Here is a 20,540-nt window from a genome sequence, read left to right on the forward strand (position 1 = left end):
CATTTGCCGAATGAAAATCGTGCCAAATACATGAATCAGGGAATGACTCGTCGTTCCATATTTGTTGGTCTGAAACCAAGAAAAGATCACCACTCGACTATTTTTGAATCAGTCCAAAACAGTCATTTTTATGATAAAAACAATGGGTTCGCCACTCTTCGCAAAAGGGATCCAAAAAGTCCAGCCCAAAAAAGCTCGACGCGGCCAATGATCACAAGCAAGATACGATGGACGTAAATGTGATATCCTCAAACTATTAATCCCCAGATCGAAAGAAAAATAAACATTCCAAAATGCCAAACTCGAGACAACTAAAATCAATTTATACCTAATTTGATAACATCTGTTACAAAATTTGCAGACATTTCAATCTCATTAACTGAATAATACAGGTTCACAATATCATCGGCACTGCACAACTATAACAAACACTTCAATTGGCTCACAAACTCACCGGTTGATTCTCCGTATCTTGCCAATAATTGGTCGGAAATTAGATGTTGCACCAAAAGGCCAAACAGGGTGGGGGGGAGCTACCAAAAAACATTTAATTTGCTTGGAAGGTTAGTCATATTCTCTCAATAGCATTTGTAACTGGCCACCTGATGATAACTCAAATGACAGTTCATAATTCACGTATTTGGGGCAGACAACAACCCCGTCAAGGTAAGCTCAAAAGACAGTTCATTCTCAGGCATTCTGGGCAGACAAATGTCCAATTAAAGAAGTACAAGACAAACATGAACTTTAATACCTCAGTTGAAAATTGCCATAGCATATCGTACAGAGTATGAACTTGTCTAAATATACTTCAATCCGGAGATGTATTGTTGTCTAGAGATTAGAGTCTGTGCCAGGGAATAAATAATTCCTAAAAGCCCCAAAATCCTAATCTTAAGCACATCTGTAATTATAACAGATGGCAGATTAAGGGGCAACGTGAGCAATGGCATCCAATCAGGCTGCTTCTTGTAACTCCACACAAACCTGTTGAAAAGGATATGGCTGGGGAATGTAAGAATAAGGAGGGCCAAGTTCTTTACCACGAAGAACCAATCCGGCCCACCAATTTGGAGGCCCCACCCTGCATTCCCATGCCAGACATCTTCCCATATGCTATATATAGCAGTCAAGACCAAGTAAGCTGATATGACCACCGTAACAGGGAAATACCTTTGCTTGTCCCCGAACCCAGCAACAAAATCAGAGTCCTGGTTGAGCAGCAGTAAAATAGGTGCCAGGAAGAATATAGCACGATTAGATCCACCTGTGAGGTTGATGTTCAAGATAAGGCAGATAGCAAAGCACATCACAGTAGCCACATTGCCGACAGCTGGCATCCATGCTCCCTCAGCAGACATCCTCTTGATTGTGAAGGCTGGCACAGTAGAGACCCGCCGCTGCTGCATGAATCTCATTCTTGGAGGAAAACTACCAGAGCTGCTTTGACTAGATTGATTGTGTCTAATTCCAACCCTTTCCAAAGCCTTTTCCCTCATAAGTGAGGTAAGTTCAAACTTTATCTCCAAAGCAATCAGCATAAAGATAGCTGCATATAGACCAAGGAGAGACGTTCTTGCCCCCTCAACAGCCAGCAGAGTCGTGAGCTTCTTCTCTTCCTCCTCCATGTCTCCAAATCTACTCCCTCCAAGGAAGTTTTTGATTCTCACTTGGCCCTCCAATAGATATGTCACAGGAAAGAGAGCCACCAGAAGAGCAAATACCCAAGGTAGCACCCTTGTGCTTGAGGCTGATGGGAAATGGGTAAAGACCACAAACACAGAAGCACAGACCATAGTAACAACAATCAGGGCATGCAGAAGAGGTGTCTGAAGGAAATATTCAGCAGATATGTAGATACCCAGAGAAATCCCCATAGCTATCGAGTAAAATGATCTCAACTCAACAACATACTTAATCGGTATGATGGACATAACAGCTGCGAGAGTAAGCAGAAGTGCCAAAATAAGAAGCCAAGATGGCCATGTTGGCTTTGGGGCCATGAAGCCATAGATGGACAAGTCATCAGGAGATTGACGAGCATCTTTGTTTAGTTCAGACCGGTAAGCCCATGATAATGGGATGGGTGGCTGCATTATGATAAACAGAAGGCCCATTGCCACCACCACAACTAGGCATCTCTTAGCAGACTGCACAGGGATGAGAAAGAGAGTTTGGTTAGTTCTTTTTTTTTTCCCCACTTTTTAAGGATCCAACTGTCTGCATAAGAATGAACACCATGATGAATTGCTATGTTTTTTCTGTTCACAATGCCAAATCTTCAAAAAGTTTCGAAGTGACTCATAAATTTGTAACTTAGTTTGTGAAAATGATTGGCCTCATTCTACAAGAAAAGGGAATTGGAGCTGCAGATGTAACATCATGTTGGCTATTAACTAGAGATACAGGGTGTTAAGAAGCACCAAAGAGGCTAAGCAGTAGATAACACGAAAGAAGAGAGCAATCGCAAGCAATAAAAGCAGAAGACTGAATAGGATAAAAGGGCACAGCAAAATTTCACATAATTCTTAACCCATATCAACAGAAATGTATTTAAGCCTTGTATTAAGATATAGAAGATGAATTTAAAGAATCACAATATAAATCCAATATGAATCTATATGGGGATCGAGACAAGTTTAGCTACACCAACTATGTGAGACCCAAGTAACAGATTATTAACCTTTCCCCCTTCTTTTCGAGCTCCGGCAGTTAATGGTATTTATGAAAGAAGAACAAACAAAACAACAATTGCAAAAGAAAAGGCAAGCCTACCAGAACATGAGAGAAGTGGATAGCCACGATTGGTATGCAAGCCAATCCAGTAGAGAGAATACAAAATCCCAGAAGTAGACCCTCGGATGGAGGCCTCCCATTCCACCATTGAAGGGCTTCAAAAATTGTCTCCCGGCAAAACCAGACCGAAAAAGCAACCACACCTGCATGTGCATAACCTTGCCAAGCTTTCATCTTTGCGGCTGTTTTTGATTTATCCCTGCAAAGTCCATAAATTGAATAATTACAACATCAATGTTGTTAAGCCTACAAAGTTTTGAGAAACAATAAAATTGTTGAAGAGTGCAACTGAATAATTACTTGTAAAGAAGCAATGGGGGAGACACGGCCAATAAAAGAATAGCTGACATCCATACAACAGACTTCGATGTAATGACCAGCATTGCCAGTTTCGAAGAATAGAGGCAAGTCAAAATCCAAACTGCCATTTGTCCGATACGATGATCCACAGATAATCTTCTCACTAGAGCCAAACCCACTAAAGTTGTTACAATAACCATGTAGCTTGGATACATGACCTCTTCCTCAAATCCATAATAGTAAATGCTGGAGTAATTGAAAAATCGATTCTCAATGTGACATAGCAGCAATGCATGGCTGATTAAACCAACCTCACCCAAAAAATGAAATTTTGAGGGTAGAATAGCTAAACCAGGAATAGCCATGGCCAGGACAACATTTGCTATTATGAGCTTACAGAAGGATTTCAGGGACATGCCTGCCAACCAAATATTAAGATCCCAGTAATTACGCATCACAAACCATGTGACCATTAAGCTCCCAAGCACAACAAAAGCAAAGTATGATGACAGGCTCTTCTTTGTGAAAAATCGAGCCAGATAAAAGCCAGCCACTGAAGGCAGTGGAAGGAACTGCAAAAGAAAGGACAAGGAATAACTCATAAGATCTTTTCTTTTAATTAATACTCACAAGATTTTATCAGAAAATGCAAAAGGCATGGTCAAAATGCAAAGGAAGTATATAGGAGGAATTACCCAACTAGAAATAGAAAAAGAGAAGGGAATATCCTGAAAACTCAGCCCATTGAAATATAGAAGCTAACCAAAGGAACTGAGCAGGGACGAAGAAAGTTTAAAGCTCCTCCACAGTCCACTCGCAATACTTTATTTATTTATTTTTCATAGGTAAATAATACTAAATTTATAACATTCATTTTCCTCCAAATGCACCACTAGACAGATAGGGACCCCCCCCCCCCCAAAAAAAAAAATATTTAAATTCAATTAAAAATTGGTAAGAAATAATATTGATCAGAAAAAAACTTCTTGAAATCCTTCAAAAGTATGAAAATTTTCTTCTAAATACAGCTAAAGTTCTTTTTTTTTTAATAAGTAAACGATTGTATTAATAATAATAGGCATAGCCCAAGTACACAAGATGGTATACAAGAGATAACACCTATCTAGGAAGGAACAAAGGACAAATCCATCTAAAATTCTTGAGTCTTCTTAAAAGTATGAAAAAAACAGCTTTTTTAAAGTCCATAAATTTTTCCTTCAAATTATAAAACCCAAAAATATACCACGGTAAATTTAAAAACTTGCAAGGAAGAAAGTATAGGTCACCTCTATATTGTGATAAAGTTGAGGAGAGCAAGATAGTCGGACCAAATTTAATCCAAAAGATGAAGGATCAAGTGAGAACAATCTGGGAGAATATAACTCTAAAGTCTTTCATTTTTCTTTTTATAGAAAAAGCCTTTCATTTTTTAAAAATTAAAATGTATCTTTTTCTAAACCTTTAAGGATTGCATATTCTATCCTAAGTTTCTTCAATTGAACTTATCAAAAAAAAGTTTCTTCAATTGATCTTTCACTTCATGAAAAATACATGAACAAAAAAACAGGAAGATCTCTTATTTCATTTAAATTACGAGTTTTAATATGGCCAATTATAGAGTTATATAAAAAAATGTTTGTCATAAATTGAAGGAATAGAGTATGAAATTGCATCTATAATATATTTTGTTTTATAATTACAAGCAACCAAGTGTATAATATCACACATAGTAGTCATCGTGTAGATCAATTTGGTACCCCCCAAAGTCACATTTCTGGTTCTGCCACTGCATATAATCCACTCCAATTGGCAAAAAGGTTTACTAAACTTTTAGGCAAATTCAAGCTAACTCACCACGATAAAAAAAGTCATTCCTCAAGACACCAACACTCTTAACAATGGAGTAAAAGTACTCCACAAAATTTCCACTCTGTTTGCACATACAACATCAATCATTCATGACATTGCTTTAGGTAAATGGCCATCTCTAATTAACCGTATACACTGCAAGCCCATATTCCCAAAATGGTATATAAATGTGATATCTCATATGATAAGGATAAGGGTAGGTGGTATATGGGATCTCACGATACTTGGGAAGGAGAAGTTCTTGCTCTTTATAAGGTTCCAATGGGGCTCCAATTGTATCATTGACTAGTCTTTTTAGAGTATAAATCATGCGACTTGGGCCTTCCATTGAGGCGTTACAGTAAATATGTAAGGAATGGTACTCAACCAAATGAATGATCCCAAACAGCTCTAATGCAGATGACCATACTAAGAGAGAGACACCGCAATTGACTTGTCTCTAAGCATTACTTACACCTACGAAGTAAGATCCCGATTGAAGGCAATAAATATTCATGGTCCCACCTTGACTAGCAAAAGTCACTGCTTTTGGTGTGCTAAAGCTAGGGATGGCAGTGATAGCACAACAGGCAAGATTTTAGCAAATTCGCACATAATAGGACCTCCCATCATGCCACAATTAATAATCTTAAGTGTGCACATTACATGTATATTCTAGTCTTTTACTTCCGTATATATTTTTTATCCACGGCCCACGGGGTCGAGTCAACCCACCTAACTTGGATAAACAGGTCGTGTCGAGTCAACCTGAAATATAAGAGTGTTGGGTTTGGGTCATGTCAATTGACCCAATTGGTTAATTGTGTCAGGCTCAGGTTAACTCGTAACTAACTGACATGATACTTCCCATTCGACAGCCCCAGCTAACACAGATTTTGAAGTTATGTCAAACGTTGAAAGGATGAAACTTGCACGATTTAAAATAATAAAAAGACATTCGTTCGTAGACAATTTAGTGCTAAATTGTACATTAATATGAGATAGGCGGTTATTGACATAGAATAAATACTTTTCCATAACCATCTTTTGCTCCACGCCAATTATCAAATCCAATGTAGAGGAAGACGTGTCATTCGTTCAAATCAATCTATGTATTGCGAGTGGCGAAAACGAAAATCACAGTTACTATCCATAAAATTAAAAATCTAATCGATGGCACATTCTCATTGATTTAGTTCTATTTTGTACATAAATATTTAACGATTAAATTTTCATACCAAGATGGGAAAGCCCACAACGATTGCACTGGCGGCGCTAACAATCACAGCCATGGTGGTAAAAGCCAGCGAACTGAAAGCATCGGAAACCATCCCCAAGGCATATGCTGCTGCTCCGGCTGCACCTCCAAGCATAGTAACAGTCACGAGTAGGTAATTCAACGGCGGCGGAACCTGAATGTATCGCCCGAACGAATGGAAAACCACCCTAATCTCCAAACAGATAACCACAACAACCAAAGCAATAGCGCCATTCACCACACGGATGCTATGCAGCTGGCGGGGATTCTTCGTGACCCACCAAAGCGCGTCCCTCGTCGAAGCGTAGAGTTGGAACAGGAAGGGAACAAAGAAGAGAAGGAACAAATCGGACACTGAAGCGGCGGAGGAAAATATCACAGAGTGGTGAGAGGCGACGTGAAAGACCAGAGGAAAGAAGAGCAGGTTTAGAGTATGGACGCAGCTCTCAAGCGGACCGAGAATTAAGTTATCGTCGGGGACCTCTCCGCCATGGTACTTGACCTCGTGCTTGGTCTTGAAGGAGGAAACTCGAGGAATGGAGTAGAGCCAGTAAAAGATGCAATTGAAGGCGACCAGATAAAAAGAGGCGTTATGCATACCGACGGCGGAGACAGTAGCCCAAGTAAAGAGAGAGGAGGCGGCGAGTGGGACGCACGCGAAAAGAAGACGCTCGAGCGCGAGTACGATGGAAGGGTTCTCGATTTGGATCCATTTGAACTGAAGCGAAGCCCAAACACCGATGAGGAAATTCGTCTCGGCACAGAGGAGGGCAAGGGGGATCGAGGCGGCGGAGAGGCGGAGTGAGGCGGAGAAGAAGAAGGCAATCTGAGCGAAGAGGAGGGAGAACCAGACGGCGAAGAAGGCACCAGGCTTAAAGTTGAGGGAATCGAGGATGTAGGAGACCATGAGACCGAGTGTTAGTGTGGCGAGAACAATTGAGGTCCCGCCGAGGTCGAGGATGATGACGGCGCAGGGAACCAGCGCGATGGCGATTCGAGCATTGAAAACGAAGGCAGAAGGGGAGAATCGAGAATTCTTGAGGGATCTAGAGGAGGGTGGGGGTGAGGAAGATGAGCTGAAGATAGGGTTAGAACTAGGGTTAGGGTTTGGGTTAGAGTAAGGGGAGCCATTTCCGAAGGAAGAAGAGGAGGTGGAGGAGGAGAAAGAAGGAGCGCTGACGGAGGATGAGATGTAGGGTCGGAATGACCGCGGTTGGAGCTCCGGCGGCATCATTTTCGCCGCTGTATTGAACAAGTTGCGGGCAGATTGGGAGTGTTGTCCATTCTGGGAAGATAACTAATTTAGTACCGTAGAAGTCGTCACGGGCACGGGCTGCTTCGTTTGCCCACTCGGTAGGTATGGGATGGATCCAGGCCCAGGGGGGTTACAAACGGTGTGACATGTTTGTACAACTTTGGGCCGTCGGATTACTAATCATATGGAGCAGAGAGTATTGCTATACAGATAAAGTGAGATCTAATATAATTTTAAAAAACAAATTAAAATATTAATAATTTTTTAATATAGAAATTTTTCGGAAATTCTTCGCAAAACGGTGTGTTTGGAGTGTTAAAAAAAATATTTTTAAATAGATTTTTTCGGACCACTTACCGGACATAATAGTGAAAAGTAGATTTTTCATTTTTTGAAACTACTGAAAAGTACATTTATATTATATCTTAATTAAATTTATACGTTTATTATTGACATAAACCTTATTGCTGTTATTTTTATTTTCCTAACAACCTCTTAATTAATTTTTTTTTTATTTTTATTTAACGAGGAAACCTACAAGAAAACATTAGAAGAAGATAAAGGGGGACAGAACAGGAATTCAGGTGCGTTAAACACAAACTTTGGGTCTAACAACGATAACGATATAGAATTAATGGAACAGTTGCTTTCTATGGTTCTGTTGGAAATGGCCCATTTGGCAATATGTGCTTAATAATGTTGACACCTCTGCAGATTTTGTATGCTCTCCATGTTTCTGTCTTCAAAAAGTCCAGAAAATGTCATTTTGATCGTGGAACTTTCCCGTCTGTACATAAATGCCATATATTTGGAATCAGATCAAATAGTTTCTATTAAATTACAAATTTTTAAGTAATATTAGATACACGACGTTTTAAATATTGTACACTCTTTTTGAGGTTTATAATTAAAAATTTATTTTTTTCACATAAACTTATTAATTGTTAGCAATCTATAAGCTTAATTGGGCTGGGCCTTAATGTAGTACTTTATCACAATAATGTAAGGCCGAGCACAATCCCGTTAAAGTATAACTATTGGGAGACGCTTGGGCCGATCGGGTGTATATCCATTTTTACACCGGGAAATGGGGTGCTGCCACATATAGATTTAAAAAAAAGTACAGAATATGCTTGCATGCATCTCTCCCCTCCCCCGACCCCTCGTCGGCTTCCTTTCCCATATCTCTTTGTGTAAAATAAAGCATTATCTTCTCCTCTCCCCACCCTCGTCGACCTACTCTCCCGTCGGTTTGCGGTATTATCTCCACTTTTGTCCCTTCGAAAACCCCATTTATCCCTCCGTCTCCCCTGATTGTTGGCCCCTCAACTATATATGAGATTTATTTTTCCCTCCCTCCCTTGTTGGACAATGCATTTTCCTTGCATAAATAGTCTCAATCATTTTTTGAGTTAATTTTTATGTGATGTATATTTTAATTTGAAATTCAAACATTTTGAACAAACCCACCTCTCTTTCGTATTGGCAGATGGAAATGATGAATCTCAAAAATGGGCCATCATTTATAACATCTCAATTGATATATCCAAGGGATTGGAACATCTCCATATAGGATTTCAGAAGCTGTAATCTATGGAAACCTCGAGTAAAAAAACATACTTTTGGATCACAATTACCATCTGTACATCTTTGACTTCAGTCTTCATCTTCTATTGAATGCTACTGCTAGCCAAGAAATACTTGAAGCTTTAGCAACTGAGGGTTACAAGGCTCCAGAGCTAATCAAAATGAAAGATGCGAGCAAAGAGACTAATATATACAGCCTTAGGATAATCTTACTTGAACTAATTTACCCAACTCCTGATGACGATTTTTATCTACCCAACTTCATGAGGAATGTTGTCCTTGGACAAATGATCGGAGACTTATTTCATCTCGAAATACTTCTCAATGAACAGTGCTGGAACCAATGAACAACATGATTTTGTATGTGGATCTTTTCGAGAGGGGTTCTAGGGAAAAAAGAGAAAGGGAAAAAGGGGAGAGCAAAAGAAGAGGGGAGATGGCGCGGGGGAGAGAGCAGAGAGAAAGGAATAGAGTTGATTCTATAAACGAGGACCCACTGTAAGACAAATAAATATCATATTTGTTGAAATTCTATTGGCTAGTGTAAATATGTGTATGACACCCGACCGATTATGAGTTTTTCCCATAACTATTATGTATTTTTAGAGTTGATAAGATTAAGATATGATATTTATATTTAGAGTAATGTTGTTTTAAGGTTTTTACACCACGCACTACTTACGTGTATAATTTGATTTGGAACATAGATTTTACAATTTAAATATTACAAATTAAATATTGTCATTTAAATGATGTAGATGGTGTGTTTTACATAACCAATTTAAAAATAGAATGATTCTTATATTTTATCATAAAATATCATGTCTAGTCGTCTATCGTGCCAAAGAATCCTACCTTCTCTTGTAAGTTGGAACTTGGAAGTGTTGGGGTATATGTAGAGACTGGTTTCAGAGCTAAAAAATGTGTTTACTGAAAGTACATTCGACAGTGCGCTCGAGCAAAGTTCACCGACATGCGCTCGACACTGGGCTCGAGTGAAACTCAAGTCCGAGAATTCGCTCGAGTCCCACTTGACAGTGAGTTCAAGCGAGACACAAACCCTAGTGTTCACTCAACACCTCGCTCGAGCCAATGTTGATTTGACTGATCGCTTGAGGCGCGCTCGACACGCCGCTCGAGCGAAGTATGCAAATTTTGCCAGATTAGAGTTTCCAGCACCGTTTGCTATAAATATATCATATTAGACTTGTTATCTACGACCTTAAGCATATTTTGAGAGAGAATAATTGTCTAGTGAGTGCATATTGTGTGAGAGAGTAAAAAACCTTAGAGAGTATGAGTTGAGATTGAGTGATTGTAATATTATCTGGTTAATAAGATTTCTGCAGCTCTGTAGACGTAGACAATTTGCCGAATCACGTATATTGTATCTCGTGTGATTGATTGTGTTGTTTTTACTTTATTTGTCATCGTTAATGTATGCGTGTGTTTTGCACAACATTATACAACAAGAAGGCCCAAAAATAAGGGGCGGAACCAAGCTCACAACCCATCAACTAAAGGGTCCAATTAACCCTCTGGTTATGCTCCTAATCTAAATTTGTTGAGGCATATTTAGGAATACAATTATTTTTAGATGTTGTAAAATTATTTTATTATTATTTATAAATATTCTATATATCCTTAATATCCAAAGGAGAGTGACGGAATCGTTGAGCCAATTCCGCTACTTTCACAGCTCAGACAACACTCCAACATAATTCAACCAAATCTTTATTTATTTATTTATTGTTTTTTCTCTGTTTTTTCTTTTGCATCCCTGTGGGGTTCTTTTATCAAAATCATTGTCACTCTAACAGAGCCTTCTTTTTGGGCTGGGAAGTTTTGCGCCCAGACACCTTTGCAAGACCACTTGGTTAGAGATTGGGTTGGTGTTTGAGTTTCGGGCTCAGTACTTCTCCCATAGGTATATAGGATTTGTTTTTTAAAAGAAAATCCATTTTATCTAAATAAATAAATAAAATACTTCCTCTCTGGCTTTTTAAAAAATTATCTAAAAAATTCAAATGACTAAAAACTTCAAAGTCACAAATTTCTTATTACATGTTGGTTGAATAACTTTTGAAAAATGATACTTACTATTCTCTCATTTCACTCTTATCCCGTTATAAAAAAGTGTCACTGTTCACATTTAAATATTTTGTTTTAAAAAATAAGAGATGACCCAAAGGTAATGAAAAGTGACATATTTATATAGTAAGATGAAAGTGTAAAATATAACATAAAGTATTACTCCATAAAAATAGAAAAGTGTCGGGTCATAAAAAGTTTTTACAATTTGGCTAAATCTAATGCATTATATTTTTCATATAATAAGAAAATTCATAATCTAATTTACAGTAATAAATTATGTCAATTTATAAAATTATTTTTATAAGATATATTTTTAGACAAGTATTCTGGATAAAGATATTGCATTTAGCCCTTATTTAGGAATACAAATCATCTCATCTAATCTCAAATTTCTCATAATTTATTTCTCAAACATCACTCAAACATAAACATTTTTCAATTTCAAATATTCAGTTTTTTCATATAATCATTACAACTTTCCAAAAAACTTACAAATAAAACAATAGAATTTTTTCAAATTTTAAAATAAAAATAATATTAAAAAATTAAATTTTAATAATATTTTAACTTTATAATATTTGTATTTAATTTTTTTCTCTCTTATTTTTTAAAATCCAATAAAATATCTTAATTTTAATAATATTTACAAATTTCTCGAATCATTTTAACACCATGCACGTTAAGATTTAAAGGATATTGCTTTTTCTCTGATCTCTCTCCAGAGGTCTTTTTCTCTCTACCCAATCGTCGACATCATTCCATTTCTGCCGCCCAGAGGGGGGTTGGAGCTTCGACTCCTCCCTTCCTCCTCATGTCTGGCCAACGTCGGAGCTGTCTATAGAGTTTTTGTTTTCCTATTTTTTCGTCATTTTCCATCCGTAGCATCAAGATGCGCTGATCTACTGCCTAAGGACCACCGACGACCACCACGCGCCTCGCCAGCAGATCCTCCAACCGTCGATCTGTCAGACGGTCGAAGAAAACTGCTCAAAAGAGCGGCGTGTGAGACTTTTCATGCACCGCCACGCCAAAGAGAGCCAGTCGCCATCATGTGTGGCACCATTGGGATCAATGGCTTCAGATCTCTCAGATCTGACCACTGTCTTATTTCTTAGAATGGCTACAAACAATGAAGATCCTATGCCGGCGTATCGACACATCTTCCAATTGCTACATTCCTTTGTCCCTGCTTTCCCTAGCCGATGATCAAGACAAAATAGTCATGGAAGACTCATATAACCAGTTCAGACAAACAAGCTACAACATACATCGTTTCATTACGACTTTTTAGTCGTAGTCTAATAGTCTATTTATCAAACTATACAAAAATCATTTCAAGCGGATTCCTCTTAGTAGGAAATGGGTGGGAGCTAATTTTTTACTCCAGATCTCTCCTTTTATTTATTTAAGTAGTATTGCATTTGTTTATTTTAAGATAATTATTGGGACTCTCACCTAATTAAACTTTGTATCATATAATCACTTATTTTATTTATGAATTTGTTTGCTTCGAGGAATAAAAAAAACCCTAGGCGAAAGCCACCTTATCTTGGGGATGATTGGTAGGGTAATTCAAACGCACGGGTTACTATACTAGGGCATACCAAGTTCCTAATCGGGAGGAGCAAGAATGGCCCACCCTCGAAGTCTTTTCACTTTCAAAACAAAGCACAGTGACATGAGCTTATCCTGAAGAAAGCAACCAGGAAAAGTCCCATTCTCAACTCTATTTTGTATGCTGCACTTGCAGTGAGGGGGAATGGGGGTGGGGTTGTAGGGTTTTAAAAAGGACGCACAACCATCCGGGATTTCGAGTCAAAAGACAGCTACAAAAAGCTCGTCTTTTTCTCCTCAACTTAACTCTCCCAACATCAATCCATCACACGTGTGGCTCTCGTCAGTACAGACATATATTACTCAATACCAACTAATGGCCAAAATGCCAACCACTATCTCACGAATATTTGGGGATGAGAATGAGATCTATCCATCTCCATGCACTTTGAGAGTGATTGATGCACTCCCCCAACATTTTCCCAATGACTTTGCAAGCAGGGAACCTTTTAGAAACTGTCCAATCACCATTCAACATGTGAGGAAAAAGCAAACTCATGCAACCACTTGTCTAAAAGATCAAGTCCTTACATCAGATGGTCTAACTTTTATCTTAAATAACGAGTTTTTAAGCATTCTGATTCACAAAAAATCTCGGAGAAGAAGTGCAATGGAGCCAGATATTTTGCTGCATGATGAAAGGAGGAGGTAGCCAGCAAATGAGGAATGTCCAGCCTTTGTTCTGATGGGGTAGAAGTGATTATAGGCCACATGTTCCCCATTAATGCAAGGGGAAAAAGCCAGGGGACTTGGCTTTATGCACTTCTCCCCCTTCCCTTGTACAGGTTTTTCTGTCTCCTTGGGTTGCTCTCAGTGTCTCCTTACTGTATATGTCTCTGGTGGTTCATGGATTTCCGCCCATAGTCGTGGCAGCATTTTAGCCTATGCCTTTTTTTAAACTGTTGAATATGTTGGCGTCACTCTGATTTATTGCGCTCGTGCCACCACTGCGAGTGTTTCTATTTCTGACAACAACCAGAGTTGGCAAATGAAGGTCCTTTCTACCCTCAGATCAGAAAATGAATGCTGTGACAGATTGCTGTTGATGTCCACAAATCCTTAGCATTCTCAAGACATGAATAGCACGGCTTCAGAACACCATGATTGAGCTCCACGGATGTCTGGTTCTTATCCAATGTTCATGGATATGTACTGCATCACCTTCAGATTCACAACTTCTAGTTTTCTTGACTCAAATAGGAGTCAAATAGGCTTAAGAAACTTGAACCAGCTTTATGATATTGGCCAGAGGCCTTTTTTTAATGCGCATTTCAATTTTTATCCTCATTTATATGTCGGAAAAAGTTCAGCATATCACTTTTAACTTTGCATGATTTTCGTCGTAATTCAAGAGAAAACGATAGCCTTTTGGTAGTGATGCTAAATGACACTTCGAACTTCGTAGCACATTTCTACTTCGGCCATCAGATCCAATGAATGGAAATCTGTATCTTGCCCTTTTCAAATGACCACTTTTTAGGCACCAAAACTGGCCTTGCGAGTCATTGATTATTAGTCTTTCCCTTTCCCCTTATACACAACCCAACATGTTTCATCACTTTTCCCGCTGGTGCCGGGGCATCATCTCTTTATAGTAAGGAAGGTGTTAATATGTATCATATGGGAATTCATCCATGCAGCTTGTGGGAAAATTACCCAATTCTTTGGAGAACAAGGGTGATTATTAGTTGCAGAAATTGAGAGAGAACTTTCATGCAGGATTATCAAATTTCACAAACATCAAGCATACACATTGTGGAAAAAAATCAGTGAACAAGACAACAACTTCTACAGACCAAGTTTTAAAGGATTCCAGGCAACAGAGACAGAAAATTAACCCCATGATATTCCCACATGGCAGAATCTGGAAAAAGCAAATAGGAAGATCACTTCCCCAACCCATGTCATTGTCATTTCATTTAGTCTACATCCTAAAGGGCTCCCAAAAAGGAATTTTTTTACTGAAAAACCTTCCCATCACCCTTGCGTCCAAAATCTTGATGGCTTCCTCTGATTTAATGCATCTGGGCGTTTTGTATTGGTTGACAGAAGACCCTTGAGAAACACAAAAATCCATTAGTGCATCAAATGCCCCGTGCATCACCACCCTTATCTCCAAGGGTCCAATTGATTTGTCATTTTTCCTGCATCTCCTATAGACAAAATCCAGTGAATCTTCCATTATGGAGCAACATTGTTCCATTTTATTCTGATCAAGCTCGGGTAAATCGTTATTCCCTTTCATTTTAAGCTCCCAATATAGTACATAATGACCTGGGATTGATGAAGTGTCGGCATAGCTAGTGTACTCAGTCAGGAGAAAGCCGAGGGGCTCGAGCAGGCGCTTCGCTTGTGTCACTGCATTTAACAGGTCTTCTTCATTTGTTTTGTCAGTGTCAATGCTCAAGACCACATTTCTGCGGTGAACAAACCGGAACTGGGGAGCATTGTTGTGGAAACCAGTAACCATGAGAATGTCTCCTACTCTGTATCTGTATAGCCCTGAAAAAGATGACAGACATTGAGAAAATTAACTGTGTATCACATGGACCTTCCAGTATAGACTTGTTAAAGCTTAATTCAAAATAATCAATCAATATAGCCTATAAGAGGAGCAGCTCTAACAATTTGACCTTCCAGTATAGAGTTGTAAACATTGATCTGGATAAGTAAACTAAAAGCTCACCTGTAAAAGTAGTGACAACAAGTTCGTAATAGTGACCAAGCTTCACGTCCACTAGGTCGACTGTTTCCATTCTTGCCTTTCTAGTCTCCTGTGTGCAATTCTCATCAGAAACACTGTTGCATTGGATCTCCTCAGACTCTTCATGGTTTTTCTCCACCGGTATGAACTCAAAGTAGGCCATGTTAGGGAGGAGAGTGTAAGAAACATCAGAAGGCTTGCTTAGCGGTTTGAGATTGATACCAAGGTAGCATTCAGAAGAAGCATACATAGTTGAAACTAGAGGGAGTCCACCGCTGTAAAATTCCAGTGTAGGGATGTATTGGGCCATAGAACCTGTAACAATTACTTCAATATACTTTGTTCTAGGCCAAAGCTTTTTAATTATCCCTTCCCATGATTTACTGCCACACTCATACTCAATCAAATCAGCCAAATCTGAATTGGGTTTGCTAATAATTAAAGATACAGCCTTTCTGCAACTGGGTTCTGTGATCCAGTCACTGACACGACCAGTTCTAATGTTAGAACACAGCTCTCTCCAGTAATCCTCCAAGAATTTGATAGCCCGAAGAAAGGCAGATGCGAAAACAGCACCAACCCTTAGAACATGGTCCCTGTGTACTAAGCCACAAAGTAATTGGCAGTACATGCTCTGCTTGCTGTCTGGACACAAGATAGCCTCGTCCGGGCTTGTGTAAACGTTGAACCGATTTAAAGGCCGATTTCTAAAGTTTTTACTCTTGTAATAGCTTGTTAGGACAGGTCTTGCTATCAAACCTGAAGGAGTAATAATTTCGGATTTGATAAACAAAAGGTACATTCCTTTTCCTTGATCCAAGCCATCCACATACCTGAATTTGTATTTACACGCTTCTTTAGTGTCCTTTCCTTTCCTTTTTTTTTTTTTTTTTTATCAATTACCGAAACGTAAAAGAATAATTTTAGGAGAAAGGTTTCTCACTTGTTCATCACTGGCACAAGGAGGTTATAGAAGAATGTCTTTCTATCCAAGTCTTCAGCAGTTGAAGGCATCAACTTTGGCTGCCCTTCTGAAGTTCCCGAGCTGCATGAGATGCCAAACCTTTTAGAGCGAACGGAAAGATGTAAAGTAAGTTAGAAGGAAAAAGAGAAAGAAAGACTGAACAATGTCAATGCCTTGTGAGGAGCTCAGTGATTGGTTGAGCCGAAATTATCTCTGATGGCTCTCCATTGGCTATCCGCTCGATGTAAGGCTTAACGTCTTCATAATTCACAACAGGAACTTTCTCCTTGAAAGGTTTCTTGTCAGAATGGCCACTGAGAAAGCTCCTAAGATATTCTGTGTGAACATTTTGTGTTAGAATCTCCTCTAATACCTGTTGTTGCACTTTATACGCATTTGTGGTCAGGTCCTCTAAAAGCTTCATGCCAGCTTCCCAATCATTTGGATCATACGCGGGCAACATCCTTAGCAATGAGTGCTTTTGGTAGCACTAAAACTTGATACCAACTGCTGATGACATGAATAACTTGGAAAGAATGAATTGTATTGTGGGTTTATTTGATCATATAATTGAATTGTGTAGGTGATGGATCAGAAAAGACCCCAAAAGCAGTCAAATCTGCAGCTTCTCTTCCTGCTGAACTGAATTTCACAATCCTGCATCAGCAGAAGTCAGAACAATGAGGATGTTCAACAGAAACTGTTACATAACTCTCATATTTAAAAAGGCCTCTCTTTCTGAATAGTAAATTTGTTTTTGTGCAACTGCTAATGAGGGGAGGATGGGAAATGTTTAAATAACAGCTTCTGTAGGGGATTTTAGTTAATGATGTATATTCCAAAAACTAGAAATTAAAAACAAGGAAATGCAATGGAAGTAGAGGCTATGGAGGTCCTACACACGTGGCCTTGTCCTGTAAGCTGTGAATCAATTATAAATTATTGGTCAAAGGTACCTACGAGTACCCATTCTTCCATTCCAAATCAGCCACTTTAGAATCAAATAAAAAAATCGTGTAGGATTCCAAACCCAATCAATAGCTCTCTTTGCTTAAGATAAGCTTGGCAATCAATTAAGTATTCAACAATAAATGTTGGTGTTGCTCAGACTCAAGCTCTTAGAACACTACCAAATATTTAGACTGAGGGAAAATAACTTAAGAACAACAAAGTCATGCAAGAAATTCAAGTATCCATGACAGAACAGGAGAATGATATCAAACTGCCAATCAAAGAGAGGCTCGCTCTACAGCTTTAGTGCTGAACCAATAAAATATGTAAGCAGAGAACATCAGTTCAAAAAGGGTGGGGGGGCCTCTAAACTTTTTTTTTCTAAGATAGACGATAAATTTAGGTAAGGTTTGCTAGTTTTTAGTCGATGTTCTAGGTGGCATTGCACATGGGGATATGCATGACACCACAGTAGGATGCAGCTGATCCCATGAACTCATTAAGCAGCTGCTTGTCACATTTTCGGCCAAACTATCTCCAAAAATAGGGGTTCTGCTTGGCTGACAGTCTTGCTAATTTCAAGACAAAAGACTGTCTTCTGATCTGAGATCGAAGTTTCCACCACCAGGAGTGTAGACGCACAGAGAGATTTCTGTGGCTCTAAGAAAATGGAATATTTTTTTTTTATCTAATAACACTTTCTTGTTTCCTACTCGTTTGAACTCCCAAAGCAACTTTAAGAAATTTTAACTGTATTATGCAATCCTGATAAAAAAATATATCTTACTCAAGTTAGAAGGAATGTGTATTTAATCAGATTAATTCAAGTTAAGAGTGCCATCTTACATTAATGCAATATTCAAGGACATAACAATGGCAACTTTCAGCTCAGTACTATTTCACAGGATTAGTTCTGCTTTTGCACTGAGGACATGGATTTGATCATATGAGCTAACACATGACACAATATGAAAAGAAAAAAGAATTATAATCCAGTACAAATATTTTAACAAAGAAAGTAGTTTCCAGACAAGGGTTGTCAACTTGCCATGCTGGTGAATCATGTGTCATCTCAAGGGCCCTACAGTACTGGAATCATCAAAATTATGATTGGAGACCGGCCAATGCAACCAAAATTTGTCGGGATCGATTATAGTAGAGCCATGCTAGATTATGCATCTCAGGCCTAAAGAGTCAAGATAGTGTTTGTTTGCATGCATCCGAACCACCTGGTCATCGGAAGATCGACCTGGGGACAAAGAAAGCACTATTCTGAGAAACTTATCAACCAATTATACAAACTTATGCCGCGTGCTAAAAGCTCGAGTTTCTAGGCTCAAACTCGTCTCCCAAGAAGAGCCAAAACCCAAAGCTCTTTTTATTTTTAGTTTTCCTGATGATCTTGTGAATCATTTTCTAAAAGAAAAAAAAGAGGAACCCTAATAGTTAAGAAAGCTGTGTATATTTTATAAACAGCAGACGCATAGTCTTTGTTTGGTTTGTTCTTCACACCAGGAGAAAAACTTTCATTCAAAGGAAAATATGATCTGTAAGGGTTGAAAATATAACAGCTTTGTAAGAAATGATTCTATTTATACCGATTGCAAAGAGGCCCCAGCAGTGAATGAACTCATGCTGCAATGTCCAAGGCCAAAAAAAGAGGCATGCACGCAGCATAAGTCAGCTTGTTAATTGTTAGAAAAAAAAGTCGAACCAGAAATGGCAATGAGTCCTCAATTGGTAACAAAATACGATAACTAGCTAGCGTGTGAATCAGTCCACCCGAGTGCTCCATTATTATTAAAGGCCTTCGTTTAGAATATCGTCTAACAACATTGCACGTCTCTACTATCATAAAAGGAAGAGTAGAATCGTAAAAGGAAGTAGAATGCATGGTAAGCAAGATGGGGTTTGGATCATCCAGAGTTGATGGAAAAGTGCCAATTTTGCTTGCTGCATTATATATATGTAAACGGTACTCGATCTGTGGCATCAGATCTCATCGGGTCAAGTGCACTGTAGAAGGTGCTCGATGAATGTGTACGTCAAGCATGGACTTTGAGCTGTTTCTGCGATATATCTCAGCAACTTCAAGAAGAAGTCCTGGCCGTCACTATAAGAAAAACAAATATTTGTGATAGATTATTTGTAACGATAATAACTATTTACGATAAAAATAGACTAATTTTGATAAGAAATAATAATTTTTATTAGAAATAATTGATCACAAATAATCAATTTTCTTATAATGCATCGTCTAAGCGCATGCAGCTCTCTATTATTATTATTATTATTAATTTGTAAAACACATTGAAGAGGAAGATATATATATATATATATATATATAATAATTAATCAGCATGTTAGGACGGAGAAAACGGGATTTGCTAGATTTGGTTTGGAAGGTTTTTCATGTTCAAGGAAAAGACAAAAGGAGGAGTCTTATAATGGAGGGTACAGACCGCCCTTGAAATGGGCAGGGGAAGAGGAGCAAAACAAGGGAGGGAAAGATTCATGAGGAAGGTTACGTGGGATCTCCCGCTCGCTATGGGCGCCAATAATATTATATCTTGTTGACCTAGAAGAAATTTTATGCCATGGAAGTTCAAATCAAGGGTCTCTGCTGCATATTGCACGTTCTAAACCCACCAATAAAAACAATTAGGGGTGGGCAGCAGGGCCGCACCCCATAGGAGGGGCGGACCCCGTCCGCCAGATGCTGGTCGATATGGATACGGATACAAAATTAATGTAGAAGTCTACTTATTTTTCAAAGTGAGCAACTATTATTTACCGCAAAGCTACTAATTGGGTCGAAACGGATACAGGCATTGTGATTTGGCAAGCACTATAAATTAAAAAAATGATAGTTGTAGTCGCGAGTGTACGAATACTACATAATCACTTTGAAAAAAGTAAATAAATACGAGATTCATATGAAAAGAAAATTAATTTTTTAATAATAAACTTTACTCTTTTTTAAAAATACTGCACGACACTTGCGCACTCTACGACTGTATGTAGCATTACTCCATAAATTAATAAGATCATTGGCAACATATGGTAAAGGTGCTGAATTACAAATTTAATCATGTATGTCGACTGTCTAAATCTTATTGATTAGTTAGAACACTACCATATTAATCAGATCTATGAACATATAAATCTA

At 38.5% G+C, this 20,540-nt stretch overlaps 2 protein-coding genes across 2 annotated transcripts; both read right to left on the reverse strand.

The window, feature by feature from the left end:
* Positions 1-542: 542 nt before the first annotated feature.
* Positions 543-7,508, reverse strand: LOC109006713. Its single transcript, XM_018986081.2, has 4 exons — positions 6,183-7,508; positions 3,097-3,668; positions 2,776-2,995; positions 543-2,150 (listed from the first exon to the last, which is right to left on the reverse strand). Exons 1-4 carry the CDS (start codon positions 7,434-7,436, stop codon positions 801-803), a joined length of 3,396 nt encoding a protein of 1,131 aa, XP_018841626.1. The 5' UTR covers positions 7,437-7,508; the 3' UTR covers positions 543-800.
* Positions 7,509-14,570: 7,062 nt separating this feature from the next.
* LOC109006711 (indole-3-acetic acid-amido synthetase GH3.17-like) lies at positions 14,571-16,883 on the reverse strand. Its single transcript, XM_018986080.2, has 4 exons — positions 16,594-16,883; positions 16,400-16,501; positions 15,439-16,289; positions 14,571-15,254 (listed from the first exon to the last, which is right to left on the reverse strand). Exons 1-4 carry the CDS (start codon positions 16,881-16,883, stop codon positions 14,677-14,679), a joined length of 1,821 nt encoding a protein of 606 aa, XP_018841625.1. The 3' UTR covers positions 14,571-14,676.
* Positions 16,884-20,540: the final 3,657 nt, after the last annotated feature.

Source organism: Juglans regia, chromosome 16 (genome assembly GCF_001411555.2).
Source record: "Juglans regia cultivar Chandler chromosome 16, Walnut 2.0, whole genome shotgun sequence".
NCBI classification, from domain to species: Eukaryota; Viridiplantae; Streptophyta; class Magnoliopsida; order Fagales; family Juglandaceae; genus Juglans; species Juglans regia.

Excerpts from the sequence above, each read along its gene's own strand:
- LOC109006711 (XM_018986080.2), bottom strand. The coding sequence starts at position 16,883 with ATGTTGCCCGCGTATGATCCAAATGATTGGGAAGCTGGCATGAAGCTT. Across the intron at positions 16,502-16,593 it reads ATCACTGAGCTCCTCACAAG|CTCGGGAACTTCAGAAGGGC; the intron begins GCATTGACATTG and ends CATCTCATGCAG. Across the intron at positions 16,290-16,399 it reads CTTGTGCCAGTGATGAACAA|GTATGTGGATGGCTTGGATC; the intron begins GTGAGAAACCTT and ends ATACAAATTCAG.
- LOC109006713 (XM_018986081.2), bottom strand. The coding sequence starts at position 7,436 with ATGATGCCGCCGGAGCTCCAACCGCGGTCATTCCGACCCTACATCTCA. Across the intron at positions 3,669-6,182 it reads TTGTGGGCTTTCCCATCTTG|TTCCTTCCACTGCCTTCAGT; the intron begins GTATGAAAATTT and ends TTTCTTTTGCAG. Across the intron at positions 2,996-3,096 it reads CCCCCATTGCTTCTTTACAA|GGATAAATCAAAAACAGCCG; the intron begins GTAATTATTCAG and ends TGGACTTTGCAG.